Genomic DNA, 22,299 nt, shown 5'->3' with positions numbered 1-22,299 from the left:
TTGCAAATTTCTTCCTTCCGCACATCAAAATATCGATTCCTTACTGGGACACAGTACCTAGCGAATGCATAATGGCCACTGAAGTTAGAAGTAGATTATATTTATGTATAATCAGAATTATAATACTACGTGCAACATTAAGATGCTTTTGATGAGTATTATCCCCATGACATGATTTAATAAATCCAAAATGAATTAAAGGTGAAGATCAATGCAGATTTTGGAACAGCCCAAACCTGGCTGTCGGTGGCAGGCCTCACTTATGATGTCACCGCGGTTAAATATCCAATAGGCTTGCATGGCTACATTCTCCAAATACTATATCCCAGCAAGGAACCAATATTTTGATATGTGGAGGGAAGAAAATTGCAATTAAAAAAATTAATGGAAATTAGTTTTGAATAAAGACTTAAAGAAAAGGAAACAGCGCAATGACTTATGATTTCAGGGGCATGTCAAAAGCTCAAGAAGCCATTTTGCAAATATCATTGAATCCATTCAACGAAGAATGAATCCTCTCAAAAATAAATTTACTTATGGATGCATTGTTCCTTTTCAATTATTAATTAAATTCATTAATTCAAGAAAATGATGCTATCGCTTTGAAAATTGTAAACAAGGCTCAACTTTTGAGATATGGCAAAAGGAAATTGGCACCTTAGGAGATTGTCTTCAAAAAGAGCAACATATTAAAATCCATTCAGAATGTTTGGAAACCACAAATCCTTGGCAGGTAATTTATATGTGGTGTTTTCTTCATCTTCTGTGCTAATCTGCCAGGGAATTGTATATACCATGGAGCTACTTTTAACCACAAAGTTTCATAACAATAAAGGACTCTTTGAAATTCTACATTACCACAACATCCGAGTATCCTATTCTGCCCACAGAGATGGATTATTTCAGTTGAAATGCTTGTGATTAGAAAAACGACCATACCTAGCAGATTAAGCAGTAAACATCACATCCACTCTTTAAACTAAATGTGAACAGTTCAGGTCATTCTTTTCAGTGAATTTTCTGTTCATCAAGGAGAGGAATGTTGGCTTTGGTTACTTTTGGCAGTGTTAGTATCAGGTTAGGTATTGCATAGTAAAGCTGCTTATTCTCTATCCTGGACTCAAAAGAACATTTTAAGAGGTTCCAACATCAGCCATCCAATTTGATTTAACTTGTTAGTTCAGTGGCAACTTGGGAAGCAGGGTGGCGCAGTGGTAGCACTGCAGTCTCACGGTGCCGCGGTCCCAGGTTCGATGCTGGCTCTGGGTCACTGTCCATGTGGAGTTCGCACATTCTCCTCGTGTTTGCGTGGGTTTCGCCCCCACAACCCAAAGATATGCAAGGTAGGTGGATTGGCCACACTAAATTGCCCCTTAATTGGAAAAATTAATTGGGTACTCTAAATTTATTTTAAAAAAAAAAAGAAGTTCAGTGGCAACTTAGGAACACTGTTCCACAGTTGCACTGTTGACCGATCATTAGAAATTACCCAGATTCACTTACCACAGGATTCCTCATAATCAACTGAGAAAACCTTCATTCTCTCAGTGTAAGATTGGATTTGAATCTAAGTTTCACAGATGATAGACCAACGTCCAACTTCGCTTAATGTTTAAAATCTGTGCTTTTGAACATTTTGGGATAACTAATAAGGATCGGATGGTGACTTAAAAGAAAATATGCAATTCAACTTCATTAACGAAGACTTCCGGTGGCGTAGTGTGGGGAAGACGCACGTGAGGTGGCTTTTATCTCAGTATCAGCGGGTATTTTCTTTTGGAACCCGTTTAAATAATGGTATAAGGATCTTATATGATTGAAATACCCAGAAAAGCCAGGGAAAAGAAGGTGGACAGCAGAAGTTCATCAACGGAGTCAGAGGCTTCTCAGAGTGCGTCGGCAGATAAAATGGCGGAGGCAGCCTCTGGGGCTCCGGCCACTCCTGTAACAGCTGAGGTGCTTTCAAGTACCTTGGTGAAGGAATTTGATAAACACTGGCAGATTGTGTCAGAGGGCCTCTGGAAATTAATGGAGGCGGCATTGACCCCCATCTGAGCAACTCTGGAGAAGACCAATAAAACCATGAAAGCCAATGCAGCCACGATAAAAGATATGGAAGTGGCCCTTTCAAGACACAGTCATCAGATTGTCTCCGGAAGAAGGGATGTTTGTTGTGGCCGAAGCGAATAAGTTATTGAAGACCAAGTTGAATGATCTAGAGGATCGGTCCAGGAGGCAAAACATTCAAACTGTGGGACTCATAGAGAGGATGGAAGGCCAAGACCTATGGAGTACTTCACAGAGATGTTTAGGAAGATGGAGGGGAGGGTGGATGCACTTCCCTTCCTGAGTTGCATCGAGCCCACTCTACACTCTGGCAGAGGCCTCATCCTGAGGTAATAGTGACGTTCCATAGCTTCTCTCCGTTCTCCACCCTGAGAATTTAGAAGCAGTTCAAGCAGCATTTCAAGCTCTGTTCTTGGTCTTCGCTAGCCCTCATCTGCAACAATTACCTTTTTCTGCCAGCAGATTTTGACTCAGCATTTAAGTCTTGGGAGAAGAGTCTGGAGAGGTTTGGAGACCTGTTTGTTGAGGAGAGGTTTGCTAGTTTTAAGGAGTTGATGGAGAAATCCCAACAGCCATATTTCAGTCTTTTAAGGTATTTTCATTTGTGATTTTTTGCGCAAGGCTTTCCCCTCTTCCCCTTGGCACCACCCACTTATAAGAAAAATCTTTAACAAACATACTCTTAAAAAATTAATTAACTAAAATAGTTGAACTGTTCAAGTATAAAAGTCAATATTGCCAACTCCAGTAAACCAATGGACAGCAAAACAGATACACTCAAATAGATGGAGAATGATTGCTGCTATTCTCAATTGGTGGGTGGTCAAGGGGGTGGGGAGGTGCGGTGGAGGAAATGGAGAGCGAAGGAAGGAACATACATGTGGATTTTCAGGTAGGAGGAAGTTAGAAATGAAGAGACTGAGACCATGGGAGGATGTAAACACAATGAAGGCAATTTTGAATTTGAGGTTTTGGGTCTGGAACCCAACGTGGGTCAGCATAGACAGGTATGATGATAGAGTGCAACTAGCTGTGGGATAGGTTTGATGCCACAAAGCTTTTGAGGAACTAAAAAAAAGTCACGGTGGATGGCTGATAGGAAGCAGGCCAGGAATAATAGAATCTGGAGAGGACAAAGGCAAGGAAGAGTGTTTCAGTAGCAAATGAACTGAGGTAATTTCAAGCAATGATAACTTTGGACTCTACTTAGTCCAGGTGGAAAAGATGGAATTTGTCACACAGGACTCTTATATTACATTACTGCTCATGCACCAACATTATATAATACTAAAACTCCTTACAATAACAAATGGATTGAGCTTTCTTAAAAGGTTCTGACCTCTTTTTCTAGTTTTACTAAATATCTTTGACACTTTACCTCAGCAAATTTAAAGTCTAATCAAATTAAGTAGTTAAATGTTTCTAATTTTAAATAATTTATAACCCTAATAGGAGTACAGGTACATGGTCAACATTCTGTTAAAAGTCTTCAATGGAAAATATAACCAGGCAGGGTGTAAAAGAGGCAGTTTATTGGTTATCGTCTGTTTTGCATCACCACGCTAGATTAATTTCAACCTAATTGTTTTTGACATTTCGCCAACCAAGGAAGATACAATTTGCTGTACACTTTCGATTAAAGATTTTTGTGTAGAGTAACAGCATTGGTTTTAGGAAAGCAATACTAAATCCAGTGACTCTCATGGAGTAGGTTTGCTCTACATAAAATGTACTGCGTTCTAGTAGTCAAGCAAACGGATGGCTGCTGTAGATCGAACATAGAAGGGTAATGTAGCAGAGCAAATTCGTTACTTAACAGTATTGAATTCATTTCCAAGCACAAATAGGTTTTGACAGACAACTCTAGTAATTTAATTTCATGGAAAATAAATGGTGTATACTGTGTTACACTTGCCTTCAATGACAACACATTCTTCTTTGTAAAAAGGAGATCTATTATTCTTTGAGCCAAGTTACATCTAGGCAATTATTAGAATATCCAAAATACAGAAACTATCTTATCTTGAAGTTTGACTTTATTTAGGTTTTATTTTCCAGTTTCATCAAAATAATACACTTCCATTGATTGAAACACTTGCAAGACAATATACTAATACTTTCCTATTAAAACTGTATTGTATTCCTATATTCATGATTTAATTTAATAAGTCCTAAAGGCATTAAATATCTAGGAATGCAAATTATTTTTAAGAATGTGCTTATAGAGCAACACTGTAGTTTTATTGCACAATTGTCATTGAGATTATAAATTTTAAAACCATTATCACCTTCTGATCACAGAAATCAATACTGCATTATTTCAAGTATTTAATAGCTCACATATCTAGATACGCTGTCCTTTATTCCCAATCTGGAGCTTAAACATTATTCAATTGCCAAAGTCCACAAGACATACAATTTATCGAATGGAGAATTACCTTCTGATGCTTTCACTCATTACCTTGCTACACAATTCAAATTTAAATGTTTAAGCTAACTCTCCAATACAATTATGTTTACATGATACTCAACACAGTCACAAGATTTATTTTCTGTTCTATTCTAATTAGCAAATAACTGTAAACACAGTACAAAAAATTTAATAAGGTGGAATGTAGTAAACACACATTTGATTCATGGTGATGTTTTGTGCTGGGTCAGTTAACTGACAAGGTTCACATTGGTAATGGTATTAAGTTATTTTAGAAACAGACCACATAAATGCAGAGAGCACAAACTGTTGCCTTTTTTAAAAAACAACATACAAACCTAATATCAATTAGAATTAATTTAGATTAGTAATTTTAAATAATTAAATTAGCTTTTTGAAAAAAGTACAAATGGGTTAAGACAAAGAAAAACAGTTCTTCAATTTTGGCACAACAAACTCACTACAAATTGGATTGCTTGGTGTTTATCTTCAGTTATTTTGTGCTTTCACAATCCTTTGTTGAAGTAAACATATTCCACCCCAGGACTGGTCTTTCGAACTTTGGCCTGAATATCATGCTCAAGACGGTTCACAGACATAGAACTGTAAAAATTAAACAAAGGCATCTCAAGACAGTTCAGGCAAATATAATCTCTCATGAATTGGCCAAATGAGAATGGAAATTTAGGTACATAATTTTTATTCAAGTTTATACAATGATTCTACACTATGATTTGGTTATAAGTTACATCCTAAATGAAAGCTAAGTCACTGTGGTGCATTCTGTGGACCTACATTTCTGCTACACCTGTGATGGCAGAGGGAAATATTCATTTATTAGCAGGGGCACCAATCAAACAAATGGCTCTGTCCTGCTCAGTATGCTTAAACAATGTGGCTGACCTATCCAGGAGTATGGCGACCATTCCATTACACATCTGACTTGAGCACTGGAGTAGACTTTGAAGTGCCAGCCAAGTGGTGTCTCAGGAATTGGTGATAGGTTGCTGGCTGTTCACACTGTGGACAAGTATAGGGACAAAGGAGAGAATATCCAGCTTTGCAGAGGATAAACATCTTGGAGGAAAGTATAACATTTCATAAGATATAGGAACAGAATTAGGCCAATCTTCTATAATCTTTATTGTCACAAGTAGGCTTACATTAACACTGCAATGAAGTTACTGTGAAAAGCCCCTCGTCGGCACCTGTTCGGGTTCACAGAGGGAGAATTCAGAATGCCCAATTCACCTAACAGCACATCTTTCGGGACTTGTGGGAGGAAACCGGAGAACCCGGAGGAAACCCGCCCAGACAGTGACCCAAACCGGGACTCGAACCTGGGACCCTGGCGCTGTGAAGCAACATTGCTAACCGTTGTGTTACTGTGATATGTTCCTCATCTGCTACCTACAATGTTACAGGCCAAGAGCTGGATTGCGAAATCAGCCCGAGCATCTCCTCCCTAGAACACATGACCTAGGAGCGGGAGTAGGCAATTTAATCTCCCGAGCTTAACATCCTCAATGTGATCTCTCATTCTTATGAACTCTAGAGAGTATTGGCCTAAACTGTTCCATTTCTCCTCATACAACAAACCCCTCATCTCTGGAATCAATCTAGTGAACCTCCTCCGAACTGCCTCCAATGCCACTACATCTTTCCTCAAATAGAGAGACCAAACTGTGCACAATACTCCAGGAGCGATCTGACCAATGTCTTGTATAGTTGCAACAACACTTCCTTACCTTTTTCCACAATTCCTTTTGCTATTAATGCCAACATTCCATTTGTTTTCCTTATTATCTGCTGCAACTGCATGCTTGTTTTCTGTGACTCATGTAAAAGGACAACCAGATCCCTCTGCATCGGAGCACCCCAAAGTCTCTTCCCATTTAGATAATAAGTTGCCTTTCCATTTTTTAGACCAAAATGCATGATCTCACACTTACCCATGTTAAACTCCATCTGCCATATTTTGGCCCACTCTCCTAACCTATCTATATCCATTTGTACGGTTCTTATTTTCTCATTGCAACTTACTGCCCCACCGAATTTTGTGTTATCTGCAAATTTGGCTATAGTTCCTTCTATCCCTGTATCCAAGTCATTAATATAGATTGTAAATAGCTGGGGTCCAACAGACGAACCCTGTGGCAATCCAGAAAAGACCCAATTAACTTGACTCTCTGTTCCACACACTTTTTAATTTATAATAAGTATAGACAATGACAAATACAGCTTAGTATTTCAGGTAGTATTCTTTGGATCCAATAGGAACAAGGGATACAATCTAACCCAGTAGTCGATGAAGCAGCTGATGGAGATTTTGAACAGAAAATTCCAGCAGCAGTGGAAGGTGGCTTTGGAAGACCTGGCTAAGGTGGTGGAGCCGCTTAGGGCTGCGATAGGATAGAGAGAGTGGGGTAGAGATTGGAGGTTCAGGACCAGGCGATTCAAAGGAGGAGGCGGTAGGGGAGCAGAAGTAGCGGATGGCCTATTTGGAGTCAGAGTTGGGGATGGTCTTGGACAGCCAGAAGTGGTTGAGAGAGAAATTGGAGGACCCAGAAAATTGCTGCAGGAGACAACTTGAGGATCGTCGGGATGCCTGAGGGAGCAGTGGCCAGCAAGTATGCAGTGAGGATGCTGGAGCATTTGATGGGAGAGGGACCTTTAATCAGCCCCTCGAGGTGGATTAGGCGCTGAGAAGGAGGCTGCAGGTGGGAGAGCAGCCGAGGGCAATGGTGGCGTTCTTGGACAAAGAAAAGATTTTGAAATGGCGAGGCAGACCAGGAGGTGAACCTGGGAAGGAGGTGAGCTGGGGGTCTACAAAACCTGGGTGCGGAGTTCGGGGAGAGGAGAGCGGATTCAACCGGATAAAGGCTGCCCTCTTCAAAAAGGGGCTGAAGTTCAGGGTTTTGTACCCTGCCCGCTTGTGGATGATACATCAGAAACAGGAGTTCTATTTTGACTCGTCAGAGGAATCGATAGACTTTATGAGAGACCATGGACTGGGAGGAGTGAGGGCATGGAGAGGAGTTTTGATGGGGTGGGCAATTTGGGATGAGTTTCGATGGGGAGCGATGATGATGAGTGTGCCTTTTCTTCGACAGGGGAGCAATGTAGCCGATCCGGGGGTAGATATGTGGTGGTCAGTGGGAAACTGGAGGGGATGCTGGTAAACGTTTCTGCCCCGAATTGGGATGATCTGAGGCGAGTATTGGGGAATATTCTGGATTGAACACACATTGATTGGATTAGATAGGTTTTGTGAAAGGAATGCAGCTTTCGGTGAATGTATGGAGGTTACATAGTATGATTATGATGCCTTTGAGGGGGCAGGAGGTAGTGGTGATGGACACGGAGAAGGACCAAGTGGAATGGGCATATCTGTTGGAGGTGCTGGGCGGTTCAGGTTTGGGCAGGGGTTCATAGTTTGGGTCAAGCTGCTGAAAGTGGCGAGTGTGCGGAAGAACTGAGTGAGTTCATGGTACTTTGGGCTTCACCGCGCGACAAGGCAGGGGTGCCCGCTCTCCCTGATGCTGTTCGCCTTGGCGATAGAGCCGTTGGAATGGCGCTTAGGATGTTGATGGACTGGAGAGGGATTGCGCTTGGGGGGGGGGGGGGGGGGGGGTTGCCAAAAATAGGGTTCCTCTGAATACAGATTGTTATTTTGTATTTGGGACCCGTTGGGCAGCATTGGGGGGTTTATGGAGATCTTCGGGAATTTGCTCAGTTTTCAGGTTATAAGTTGAACATGGGAAAGAATAAGGGTCTGGATTCTCCGATTTTGAGACTAAGTGCTGGCGCCGTTGTGAAAATGGTGGTCTTAAGCAAGGGAAACTGGCGTCAAGGCCACCTATTCCCCGTTTTGCTGGGGGCTAGCAGGGAACTGCCGATACAGGCCCCAGCACTTCCAATTCAGAGGCTGTGCATGCGCCGCCCTGTGCTCCATGGCGGACTCAGCCCGCAGACCTGGACCGCCGAAGTAGTGCCCCGCATCGGCCGCTTGCGCACCCCTGACCGCCGCCCACATTGCCCCCAGCCCCGAATGAAGTTCCCCCTGCCCGCCGATCGGCCCTACCCAGACTGTGGTGGCCCCGGACTGAGTCTGCAACCGCCATGCGAGGTGCGAGCACAACTAAGCCACGCCATTGGGAATTCGGCCGGTTGGCAACGAAGCATCGCGGGGAGGGCCTCAGGCAACGGCCTGAGGCGGTGGATACTTGGTGCGGCGCGCTCCCGATTTTCAGGCTATGGAGAATTGAAAAACCGGCGACGGTCCCGATTTTGGCGCCAAAACGGATTCTCCGCCCTGTCGCCAAACGCGATCTCGGCGTCGGAGACTGGAGAATCCAGACCAAGATGTTCCCGCTTAATGACAGAGTGCATGAAAGGAGGTTGGGGAGTTTCCATTCAGGATGATGGGAATGAATTTTAGGTACCTTGGTATTCAGGTGGTGTGGAGCTGGGTCCAGCTGAATAGAAAGAGAAAATGCTGGAAAATCTCAGCAAGTCTGGCAGCATCTGTAGGGAGAGAAAAGAGCTAACGTTTCAAGGCCTCGATGACTCTTTGTCAAAGCGGACTTGAAACGTTAGCTCTTTTCTCTCCCTACAGATGCTGCCAGACTTGCTGAGATTTTCCAGCATTTTCTCTTTCGTTTCAGATTCCAGCATCCGCAGTAATTTGCTTTTATCCAGCTGAATAGATTGAACTTGGCCCGATTAGTGGAAAGGATGAAGATGGATTTTAAGAGGTGGGACGTGTTGCTGCTTGATGCGCTAAGCGTCAAGAACCACAAAGACATGTGAGACTTTAACTCAGGCTTTAATATACTACAAGGGAGGCTTACCCGACACAGACGACCCCAGAAAGAATGGGGGCTGTCCCAGAAGAGGTTCTTATACTGACTCCCGGGGGAGTGGCTAAGGCGGAGCTCTCCGTGGCCAGGTCGGGTTACCTACCAGTGACCGAACCTCTGCAGAGTTACAGTACAATACACAGTATTACAGGGCCACGTTACGCACAACTATTATATACTATGTACAATGGTAGGGAGGTACAGTGGTGTATCACCACATTCACCCCTTGTTTAGAAGGAAGTCCGGTGTGAAAATTCGGAGCAGTGAACAGAGTCCATCAGGAGGTTCCGTGTCGTCAAAGGTCGAGACGAACGATGGGTTTGGTCGATCTCTTTGAACGTCGGAGCTGCGGCGCTGAGGTAGTGTCCGGCGGTATCTGTGCGGTCGGTGGTGCTGGTTTGCGAGGCGGCATGACTTCCCCCACCGCTTCGGCTGGCTCGAGGCGAAACTGCGGGATGACAGCGGCTGGCACGGAGTAGTAACAGGCCGAGGGATCGACGGGAGCAGAGAGGGAGTGGGGTGGAGGTTGCGGGGCGAGGGCGGCAGGGGCCCCAGAGGGGGCCAGGTCCTTGATGGAGACGGTCTCCTCACGCCCGTCGGGGTACGCTATGTACGCGTACTGTGGGTTGGCGTGGAGGAGACGGACTCTCTCCACCAGTGGCTCCGCCTTAGAGGTCTGCACGTGCTTGCGGAGCAGGACGTCTCCCGGGGACAGGAGCCAGGATGGAAGCGATGTCACGGATGCCGATCTCCTGGAGAAGGGAAACATCCGCTCATGAGGGGTAGCATTCGTTGCAGTACACAAAAGAGACCGGATGGAGTGGAGTGCGGACGGGAGGGCCTCCTGCCAACGGGAGACTGGTAGGCCTTTGGACTTGAGGGCTAGCAGCACGGCCTTCCAAACAGTCGCGTTCTCCCTCTCCACCTGTCCGTTCCCCCGGGGGTTGTAGCTGGTCGTCCTGCTCGAGGCAACGCCCCTGGCGAGCAGGTACCGACGCAGCTCCTCGCTCATGAAGGAGGAGCCCCGGTCACTGTGAACGTAATTGGGATAACCGAACAGCATGAAGAGGTCGTGCAACGCTTTGATGACGGTGGCGGAGGTCGTGTCGGGGCAGGGAATGGCGAAGGGGAACCGCGAGTACTCGTCGATGACGTTGAGGAAGTACGTGTTGCGGTTGCGGGTGGGGAGGGGCCCTTTGAAGTCAATGCTGAGACGTTCAAAGGGGCGGGTGGCCTTGATTAGGTGCGCCTTGTCTGGCTTGTAGAATTGCGGCTTGCACTCCGCACAGACTTGGCAGTCCCTAGTCATGGCCTTGACCTCCTCGACTGAGAAGGGTAGGTTGTGGCCCTTGATGTAGTGGTAGAGCCGCCTGACGCCTGGGTGACAGAGGTCATTATGTAGTGCCCGCAGCCGGTCATCCTGTGCGTTGGCACAAGTACTACGGGACAGGGCATCAGGAGGATCATTGAGCTTACCTGGCCGGTATAAGATAGTATAATTGTAGGTGGAGAGTTCGATCCTCCACCGTAATATCTTATCATTTTTGATTTTACCTCGTTGTTTGTTGTCGAACATGTCTTTGTGGTTCTTGACGCTTAGCGCATCAATTTAATATACTACAAGGGAGGCTTACCCGACACAAACGACCCCAGAAAGAATGGGGGCTGTCCCAGAAGAGGTTCTTATACTGACTCCCGGGGGAGTGGCTAAGGCGGAGCTCTCCGTGGCCAGGTCGGGTTACCTACCAGTGACCGAACCTCTGCAGAGTTACAGTACAATACACAGTATTACAGGGCCACGTTACGCACAACTATTATATACTATGTACAATGGTAGGGAGGTACAGTGGTGTATCACCACACTGCTGTCGCTGGCTGGGCGGGTACAGACAGTTAAAATGACAGTGCTGCCTAGGTTTCCGTTCATGTTTCAGAACATCCTTATTTTTGTCCCCAAGTCTTTTTTCAGGAAAGTCAATGGGTTGAGCTCAGGGTTTGTGGGCGAGTGCGGCCGGCGTTTTTGGAATGGGGGGGGCGTTGCCAAATTTGATAAATTATTGCGTGTCAAATATTGCAAAGGTGGTCCAATAGAAATGCATAACATAATGAAGTATAAAGTTACAGGATAAAATAGGGAATAATTCATCCCTCCTTGAGGTAATCTAGAACATCCGTACATCATCTTAGCTTACAAAGAAAGATCTTGCATTTGTAAAGCACATTTTCAATACGTCAGGCTGTCCCAAACATCTTTCCAGCCAATCAAGTATCACTGCTGTAATGTAGCAATAAGAGCCAAGTCAGTTTTATTCATTGGCAAAGCCAGCATTTGCTGCTCATCCCTAATTACGAACTAAGTGGCTGGCTGGGACATTTCAGAGAGCAGCAAGTCAACCATGCTTCTGAGTGTCTGGAGTCATATGTAGACCAAAACGGGTAGTGATGGCAGATTTCCTTCCCTAAAGAATATTAATGAACGAGTTTTCATAACATTCGGTGATAACTGTCATGGCCTCCACTACTAAGACTAGCTTTATATCCCAGCTTTGAATTTAAATTCCACCAGCTGCGGTGGGAAGATTTGAACCCATGTCCCTAGAGCACCTCCCCAAAGTTGAGCTTGAACAAAAGTGAATGTTGGAAAATTTCTTCACACAAGGGACTGTACATGGAATGCCGTGTCCCTATAAGTCTACTAATGGAAAATTAATTGAGTGTTTCTAAAGGAGATATGTACTTGGGAAGCAACGGATATGGAGAAAAGACCACCTCTTAAGATGAAAAAGGCAGGGTATCATTGCCACAAAATGGCGTTGCGAATTAGTCATGTCAAGCAAGTCAGAAGTGATAAGTAGACTGGATCTGGCATGGTTGGCAAGTTCCCATTGGTAAAAATTCCAACACCATTTTTTAAAGGTTTGTTTATTGAAGTTTTACATAATAACAAAATAACAACCATCCAGCAAAATCAAAAATTACAAGCAAATCTAAAACACACAATTAAACTTAAACACTATAACTGAAGCCCTAACAGCAGACCGTGTCTAGATACTTAAAAAAGGAGATAAATGTTTGCCATCTCAGGTAGAACTTTCCCTCTGACCCCCTGAAGGTGTATTTAATTTTCTCTAACAACATTAAATCGCCCAACCAGACAGAGGCACTGGGCAGAATGGGAGACCTCCAACTAAGCAATATTCGCCTCCTGGCTATCAGTGAGACAAAGGCGACAACATCTGCCCTACCCCACAGTGAAAAGCCAGTGAACCTGAAGCCGCAAATATGGCTACCAATGGACATGGATTTAAATCCAACTGGAGAAATCCAATATAGTGCTAAAAATGGAAGCCCAGAAACTGGGAAGTTTGGGGTAGACCAAAACATGTGTATGGTTAGCTAGGACAAGTGAACAATGGTCACATCTGCCCTCCACATTTGGAAAAAACGCACTCATCCTTGCCTTAGTCAAGTGTGTTCTGTGGGGTCAACTCTTGCCTAGATTCAGTTTATAACCAGAGAAGGAACCTGGGGTATTAAACGTCTTCATTATCCCATCCAAGGAGTGAGTTGGGTCCATAACATAAGTAGATCATTCGCAAAACAAAACCCGATGCTCCACCCAATCACAACAAATACCCCTCTATTGACTAGAGGCCCTCAATGATATAAAGAGCGGCTATATTGCCAAGTCAAACAAAATTGGTTAGGTAATCAGAGTATACAGTGTTTGTGAGAAAGCTGGCAGAAGGGGCATTGTATAACAAGCGAATCCACGAGGCAAATTTGTGGCTGAATCCAAATCTCCCAAGAATCTCAAATAAATATTCCCATTCCAACCTATCAAATGCTTTTTATGAATCCAAAGGTACTATCACCTCAGACTCAGGTGCAGGGGAGGGGGAAAGAATAATGTTTAAAAGGTGATGTAAAGGGCAGCACAGTGGCAAGCACTGATGGCGCACAGCACCAAGGACCTGGGTTCGATCCTGGACCCAGATCACTGTATTTGTGGAGTTTGCACATTGTCCCCATGTCTGCGAGGGTCTCACCCCACAACCCAAAATGATGTGCAACGTAGGTCAATTGGCTGCGCTAAATTGTCCCTTAATTGGAAACAGCGACGATTATTGGCGGATAATTGTCGGTCCTTCACGAAACCTGTTTGATCCTCCAAAATTATACTTGTGAGGCAAGGCCCAAATCACGACTGGCCTCCTCCCCGTGCTCAAACATGTATCCCTGGAGCGCTGTAACTGACATACAGCCTTGTTAATGGACAGTAGCTCAAACTCAGTCTGTAATTGTTTTCCTGTTTGCAAGTAGCTCTGATCGAGCGAGTATTGGTGATCCACCTCTAGGATGAAATACACCAGCCTCTGCTGCTCCAATTTCACAGTCCTCAGCATGTACGCTGTATAAGAAATAATTTCTTAGCACAGATCGAGGTAGAAGAAGTGGTGAAAGGAATTAGGAGCATGCAGGCGGGAAAGGCCCCGGGACCGGATGGATTCCCAGTCGAATTCTATAGAAAATATGTGGACTTGCTCGCCCCGGTATTGACGAGGACCTTTAATGAGGCAAAGGAAAGGGGACAACTGCCCCCGACTATGTCTGAAGCAACGATATCGCTTCTCTTAAAGAAGGAAAAGGACCCGCATATAGACCTATTTCCCTCCTAAATGTAGATGCCAAGATCCTGGCCAAGGTAATGGCAATGAGAATAGAGGAATGTGTCCCGGGGGTGGTCCACGAGGACCAAACTGGGTTTGTGAAGGGGAGACAGCTGAACACGAATATACGGAGGCTGTTAGGGGTAATGATGATGGCCCCACCAGAGGGGGAAACGGAGATAGTAGTGGCGATGGATGCCGAGAAAGCATTTGATAGAGTGGAGTGGGATTATTTGTGGGAGGTGTTGAGGAGATTTGGTTTTGGAGAGGGGTATGTTAGATGGGTGCAGCTGTTGTATAGAGCCCCGATGGCGAGCGTGGTCACGAATGGACGGGGATCTGCATATTTTCGGCTCCATAGAGGGACAAGGCAGGGATGCCCTCTGTCCCCATTATTGTTTGCACTGGCGATTGAGCCCCAGGCGATAGCGTTGAGGGGTTCCAAGAAGTGGAGGGGAGTACTTAGAGGAGGAGAAGAACACCGGGTATCTTTGTATGCGGACGATTTGCTACTATACGTGGCAGACCCGGCGGAGGGGATGCCAGAAATAATGCGGATACTTGGGGAGTTTGGGGATTTTTCAGGGTATAAATTGAACATGGGGAAAAGTGAGTTGTTTGTGGTGCATCCAGGGGAGCAGAGTAGAGAAATAGAGGACCTACCGTTGAGGAAGGTAACAAGGGACTTTCGTTACCTGGGGATCCAGATAGCCAAGAATTGGGGCACATTGCATAGGTTAAATTTAACACGGTTGGTGGAACAAATGGAGGAGGATTTCAAGAGATGGGATATGGTATCCCTGTCACTGGCAGGGAGGGTGCAGGCGGTTAAGATGGTGGTCCTCCCGAGATTCCTCTTTGTGTTTCAGTGCCTCCCGGTGGTGATCACGAAGGCTTTTTTAAAAAGGATTGAAAAGAGCATCATGGGTTTTGTGTGGGCCGGGAAGACCCCGAGAGTGAGGAAGGGATTCTTACAGCGTAGCAGGGATAGGGGGGGGCTGGCACTACCGAGCCTAAGTGAGTATTATTGGGCCGATAATATTTCAATGGTGAGTAAGTGGATGGGAGAGGAGGAGGGAGCGGCGTGGAAGAGATTAGAGAGGGCGTCCTGTAGGGGGACTAGCCTACAGGCTATGGTGACAGCCCCATTGCCGTTCTCACCGAGGAACTGCACCACAAGCCCGGTGTTGGTGGCTACACTGAAGATTTGGGGACAGTGGAGACGGCATAGGGGAAAGACTGGAGCCTTGGGGGGGGTCCCCGATAAGAAACAACCATAGGTTTGCCCCGGGGGGAATGGATGGGGGATATGGAATGTGGCAAAGAGCAGGAATAACGCAACTGAAAGATCTGTTTGTGGATGGGAAGTTTGCGAGTCTGGGAGCACTGACCGAGAAATATGGGTTGCCCCATGGGAATGCATTCAGGTATATGCAACTGAGGGCTTTTGCGAGGCAACAGGTGAGGGAATTCCCGCAGCTCCCGACACAAGAGGTGCAGGACAGAGTGATCTCAAAGACATGGGTGGGGGATGGTAAGGTGTCAGATATATATAGGGAAATGAGGGACGAAGGGGAGACTATGGTAGAAGAACTAAAAGGGAAATGGGAAGAAGAGCTGGGGGAGGAGATCGAGGAGGGGCTGTGGGCAGATGCCCTAAGCAGGGTAAACTCGTCGTCCTCGTGTGCCAGGCTAAGCCTGATTCAGTTTAAGGTATTACACAGGGCGCATATGACTGGAGCACGGCTCAGCAAATTTTTTGGGGTGGAGGATCGGTGTGCGAGGTGCTCGAGAAGCCCAGTGAATCATACCCATATGTTTTGGTCATGCCCGGCACTACAGGGGTTTTGGATGGGGGTGACAAAGGTGCTTTCAAAAGTAGTGGGGGTCCGGGTTGAACCAAGCTGGGGGTTGGCTATATTTGGGGTTGCACAAGAGCGGGGAGTGCAGGAGGCGAGAGAGGCCGATGTTTTGGCCTTTGCGTCCCTAGTAGCCCGGCGCAGGATATTGTTAATGTGGAAAGAAGCCAAGCCCCCGGGGGTGGAGACCTGAATAAATGACATGGCAGGGTTTCTAAAGCTAGAGCGGATTAAGTTCGTTCTAAGGGGGTCGGCTCAAGGGTTCACGAGGCGGTGGCAACCGTTCGTCGAATACCTCGCAGAAAGATAGATGGAATGGAAAAAAGAAGGCAGCAGCAGCAGCCCAGGATTGGGGGGGGGGGGGGGGGAAGAGGAGGAACCAGAAGGACTCTCAGGGTTGTTAATATATACTGTATAATATGTATAGGTCGTTGCTACTTATAATTATATATTGGACTGTTAAATTATATTTTTGGAGAGTGTTATTTGTGATAAGGCAGTTGCCAATTAGGGTTAGTTTTCATTTTTGTTATTTATTATTTATTCATTTTTTTTTGTTTTTGTTTATAAAATAGGTCATTGTTATTTGTGTTGTTATAATATTGTGTAAAGGTGCACAATGTACTGTGTTGGTTGACCAAAAATTTTCAATAAAATATTTAAAAAAAGAAATAATTTCTCCCGGAAGGATAGCCTCAGGCCCTCCCATAGCGTGGAGGGAGAGATTGAGTCAAACTTGATTAATTTAATTGAATCCTTATAGAGGTAGACAAACACTTGCAATATTTTTAAAAATCTGCTAGCAGAGTAGTATCTAATCTCTAGGGAGGGAGTTGGGCAGGCCCAGACCCAACAATAGATCAACAAAATGTGGAGCATGGTCAGAAATAATGTGCCAAGTACTCAGCAGCCACTACCGAAGGGAGGAGAGCCCGATCAAAAGTTAAAAAAAAATCAATGCGGGAATACGCATGGATGGACATGCGAAAAAAAAGGAAAAATCCCTATCGGTCGGGTGTGAAAAGTGCCAGGGATCCACCCTGCCCCCACCCCCATCTGTGCCACAAAAGAAGACAAAAGTTCTGGCTATGCCGTATAAGTCAAGAGATTTAGGTTTGGAACCATCCATTTAGGATCCAAAACACAGTTCAGGTTGCCTCCTAAAATCATCTGGTGCGGGTCATGGTTGGAGAGAGAAGCTAAGAGAGTTGAGAAAATTCATGCCATCACAGTTAGGAGCATAAACATAGACCTTGACGATTGGAGTGTTTGATAGGGAGTAACAAACAATAATATATCGACTATTAGGGTCAGTTATAATCTGAGAGGAGAACTGAACTCTCTTGTTAATTAAAATTACGGTATCCCTGGCCTTGGGAGTGAAAAACCTGCCCACCCCAACCCTTGCGTAACCTGGTCTGATCCTTGACACGCAAGTAGATTTCCTGCAAGTAAACAACACTAGAGTTGAGGCTAAGATGGGTGAATGCCCTTGACCGTTTTACTGGGCCATTCAAACCCCCAACATTCCAGGTAACCAAATGGTTTGGAGGTCTCCCATCACCCCTTAAAAGGGAGTCAGCCATTCCCAAAGAGAGATATCAAACAAGGGACATTGAAAAGATAAAGTAAAAAGCTGCACCCAAGATGGCCACCAAGCAAGTCAGATGACCCGACAAAGGAAATCCATCTGAAACCTTCAGCAAAATGACACCTAAATGCTCCCAATCCCAAAAAGACATATTGAAACAGTGACAAACAATACCTTATCCTAAAACCTACAGTTAACAAAACACAAGCTCTAAGCTCGTTTTTAAAAATTACTGTTATGAGGTGTAGAAAACCCTCGACCATCCAGTTAGCAGGGAGATTTCCAACTAGAAAATCATAGAATCATAGAATTTACAGTGCAGAAGGAGGCCATCCGGCCCATTGAGTCTGCACCAGTCCTTGGAAAGTGCACCTAAAATAAATCCTTATTTTCATGCCCAATGACAAAAAGGAACAGGAACAATAAATTGATGCAAAAAACGAACAGCAGAGATCCCTCAAATCTAACCTCAGGCATTGTATGAGCACACCCAAACACTGAACATGAAAATACATAAAATGTGAAGTGTCCGTCCCAGAGCCATAAAATAGATTAAACAGCGCCCAACTTGAGCTTTCGACCAAAGTAGTCCGCATCTCCCGGCATGTCAAAGTGGTCTCTTTTCCCAACAGTCACTCGAAGGCGAGCTGGATAGACCATTCTGACCTGACTCCATTCTTGTACAAGATGGCTTTCCCTCCATTAAAAGCAACTCTTCTCTTTTGCTAGTTCCGCACTCATTTCTTGGTACAGCCTAATGGAGTGGTCGTTCCACTTGAGGTCACAATGTTCCCTTGCCCATTTAAGAACTTGCTCCTTTTCTTTAAAACTATGAAACCTTATAATCACCGCAAGAGGCGGATCTCCAGATCAAGGCTTCGGCAACCTCACATTATAAATGCTCTGACTCTTGGACCTATTCTTCAGGTCATTCAGTTTTTAATGACTTTTTGCTCTCAACCACCTTAGTAATATCGGCCTCCGAGAGGTGATCCGATCATGGTGATCTGAAAATGTTGCCTTCATGCTTTTAATTGTAGTTCCATGAGCTTCGACGGTCTTCTTTGCCTTTTCAAGAGCCAAATGAATGGGGACAAAGGCCTCTTCAATTGACCTTTAAGATCCACCACCAAGCTTTGTCGGTGTTTATCTAGCTCGCTTGCAAAAATGCTGGGAGAGCTTCGGTCGTTTGTCAAGTGATTGGAGAGGAAGGATCCGCCCTCACCACCTTACCTCCAGATGATCCCCGAGAGGCTTTGGAATCAGTCGCCGGATTTCGGCTTGAATTCTTCTTGGCTTTGTCTCTCCTTGGCATCTCAGAGAAGGGAAAACTCTATTCCACTAAATTACAAAGGTTCCTGAGAAGGAAAAGGTCCGTGGTGCCAGAAAAAAGGGCAAAAAGATCAGCATTCCAGCGGGAGCCACCTCACGTGCATGGTCCCCTTACATCACGCCACCGGAAGTCCAAAAGTTTCAACAACTTGGCTGTTTGTTTTGTTTTGGTACCATCCCATAAATGACCAAATTAATTTAATTCAATTTCTTATTGCCATGGTGTACCTCTGGTGTACAATCTGGTAACATAACCACTACACTATCACACCTTATCAGAATATTAGAAACGCCAGAAACTTCTATCTACCCATACAAAAATAAAGGTTAATGTGGTCAATCTTTCCCTGGACAGTTATTGACTTGGTCTTTTTAGCATTTATGATAACACACCATTTATTGGTCCATTGTCCAATTTGTTCCATATCTGTCAGCTGTGATTTAGCCATATTATTAAGATGGATAATCAATGATTCTGTAAATTAATGAATTGATGACATCTACCAGAATTTTGAAAAAGATGAAACAGGGCGCCATTCTAAGGGATGCGTAACTTCTGTGATAAGACAATAAACATTAATTTTCATGACCTGACCTATTCAGTTCAACAGTTCGCCAGGTGTTCTAATAGTGTGACTTTTTAAAAATGAGACTGGTGTGGCATGGGTCACAGGAAAGAACATCTGCTATTTTAAAAATGGACAATAATTTATTACCGTGAATAGTGAAAGAGTTCTAATTCAACAGAGCATAGGGATTTGCAAGCCTGGCACCAAGAGTTATGTACATGCTTGGAACATGACTTAAAACTACCGGATGAAATGGATTGCTTCTGCTTTTTAAAACTTAGCAGCAATGTAAAATATCAACAGACATATATCATGCTTGAACTGTTTTGTTACCTTTTCTGTGGAAACAATGCACAGCAAAGTGGTGTGGCAAATACCAAGCTGAAATGAGAAAGGATACCAACAATAAAAATGGACAGAATGCAACCAATGTGCCAACATATATTTCCCTCCCAATGGATTTGAAATATTCCCAATATTTATTAAACCATCAAGGCATGATAAAAGTTCCATTAGTATTTTTTTGACAATACTTGCTCTGAATATTAAAGCTACATTTTTTGAACAAATATTATTTAATTCATTCAAAAATGTTGTAAACATCATGAGGCCAAACCTGTATACTAGCAGCTAGCAGAGACTTCAGTTGAGCAGAGACCCAGGTAAATCGACACTATTCCAGTTGCTCACCACACTGAATCATATGGGAAAATTTCCATCAGTTCTTCAACTTGATGGAAATATCACAAATGGACTTATTCTGAATCTGAGAGTTTTACGGGGCTAGGTTTGGCTTGGCAGAAACTATAAGAGAGCCTGCCACTTTGAAATACTTCATTCGCAAATTATATGCCTTAGTTAAAGGTGTCTATTTATCTAATGCTAGATGCTTGACATTCTGAAGTGACAGAGTTACATTAAAAGCGACAAAGAATTTTAGTGTCTGTGAGGAACATCTTAACATTGTGGGAGATTAAACAATTGGTGACTTATTTAAAAACAAAGCATGGCATGTTGTTACAAAGTAGAAACAGCATTCAATTAGCTGAAGAATCTTTTAAATAAGTGTAATCCAATCCCAAAATGCAACTTTTCTTTTCCAAAGCAAAAATTTGCTTTCTATAGTGTAGCGAGATGCAAATTGACAAAAAATGTTTTTCTTGACACCCATTTCATGAGGCAATAACTATGACATACTAATGAATGTAATATGAATTTTTGCTGAGGGAGTTCTCTTCAGGTAAAAAGTGGCATCTTAAAGATTCCCTCAAGATGGCACAGTTCGAGAATAAGAGGAATCACTCTTGGTAAATATATTAACATTCGTAAAAAGTGCCCTTTAAAAAAAGAGACTAATTCCAACCTATTGATTTCTTCAATTATCTTTTCCACTGCTGGAGAATTAGGGAGATTTCAAAACACCTCTACTCACCAGACTCCCACCAAGCCCACTTGAATTGGTGCACTCATCCATGGGAATCGCTACAAGAATGCAAATATCAATAACTTACAATTATGTAAATTTAGATAGAAATATCAGTATCACTACAGTATTTCACTAACCCCAACAAGCTAGCTAAATTTTGTATTAGAGTCACAGGTTCATGTAAAGGAAGCATTAAGTCATTAATTACTTTTACAAGGACTGGTAAGTTAAAGATAATTGTAAACATGGCAGCACGGTGGCACAGTGGTTAGTTTGCACTGCTGGCTCAACTCCAGGGACCCGGGTTCAATTCCGGCCTCACCTCATAGCTAATGCCCTCCATTCCAGGCAACATCCTGATAAACCTCTTCTGTGTAATGATATGTAGAATATCATTTGTGTATAATTTAATAACCGAACTGTAAGTAAAGATAGGTGCTGTATGCACCTATTCTAGCATCCGACCACAGGTGGGGTGGTGACAGAAATAGGCCACTGGAAGACAGGCTGCATGGAAATAGGAAGTAGTCTCCTGGACAGCACACAGAGACAGAATCTGGACAAGCACAGAGTACAGTCGCATATTGAGCAGCTCCTGAGTCAACATGAATTAATAAGAGTTAAACATAGTTATTTGTATTTAGCCATAATATCCAATTTTAATCTTACATCATAGAAACCTTTTAGTGATTTGGTTAATTAATAAACAGTTTTGTTCATTTACAAAGTTGTATGTTCTCTGATCACTTCAACTACAAAGACCTAGCTATCAGTGCATACAGAGAACATTACATTCTGTACCCTCTCCAAAGCCTCCACATCCTTCTGGAATTGAACCAGAATTGAACACTATTTTCCTAATGTGGCCTAACTAAGGTTCTGTATAGCTGCAGCATGACTTGCCAATTTTAATACTCAAATGCCCATCAGATGAAGGCAAGTATGCGTATGCCTTCTTGACTACCTTCTCTACTTGCATTGCCACTTTCAGTGACCTGTGGACCTGTATACTTACATCCCTCTGGTCAATACCCTTAAGGGTTCTGCCATTTACTGTAAAAGTCAGTGATGGTCAGTGCGGCACATGTATTTTGGAGAACTTTAGGGCTGGAGAGATTACAGAGACAGCTGGGGTGGGAGGTAGCACCATTGAGGGATTTGAAAACACGGATGAGAATTTTAAAATCAAGGTATTGTTTAACTGGGAGCAATTGTAGATGGACAACAGGACTTTGTGTCAATTGGGACATGGGAAATCTACACTGCAGGTACTCACCAAAAGTCCTTAGACAGCACCTTCCAAACCCATGACCACTACCATCTAGAAGGACAAGAGCAGCAAATACCTGGGAGTCCCACCACTTGGAGGTTCCCCCAAGTGACTCACCTTCCTGACTTGGAAATATATCACAGTTCATTCACTGTCGCTGTGGCAATATCCTGGAACTCTCGCCCTAACAGCACAGTGGATTGATCTACACCTCAAGGATT

The 22,299-nt window shown here is 44.1% G+C and overlaps 1 protein-coding gene across 3 annotated transcripts in view; it reads right to left on the bottom strand.

Annotated features, from left to right (window-relative positions):
• Positions 1–4,085: 4,085 nt before the first annotated feature.
• The window catches only part of LOC140426867 (sideroflexin-1), a 116,860-nt gene continuing 98,646 nt past the window's right edge, over positions 4,086–22,299 (bottom strand). For all 3 annotated transcript variants that reach the window (XM_072512108.1, XM_072512107.1, XM_072512109.1), the window contains exons 9-11: positions 20,815–20,864; positions 19,716–19,763; positions 4,086–5,101 (exon numbers count right to left, since the gene is read on the bottom strand). In XM_072512108.1, the coding sequence (XP_072368209.1) occupies positions 5,005–5,101; positions 19,716–19,763; positions 20,815–20,864 (195 nt within the window). In that variant the 3' untranslated portion in view covers positions 4,086–5,004. The remainder of the gene's footprint in view (positions 5,102–19,715; positions 19,764–20,814; positions 20,865–22,299) is intronic.

This window comes from Scyliorhinus torazame, chromosome 7 (genome assembly GCF_047496885.1).
Source record: "Scyliorhinus torazame isolate Kashiwa2021f chromosome 7, sScyTor2.1, whole genome shotgun sequence".
NCBI classification, from domain to species: Eukaryota; Metazoa; Chordata; class Chondrichthyes; order Carcharhiniformes; family Scyliorhinidae; genus Scyliorhinus; species Scyliorhinus torazame.
Note: the sequence above shows the minus strand (reverse complement) of the source record. Positions and strands in the feature narration are given on the sequence as shown.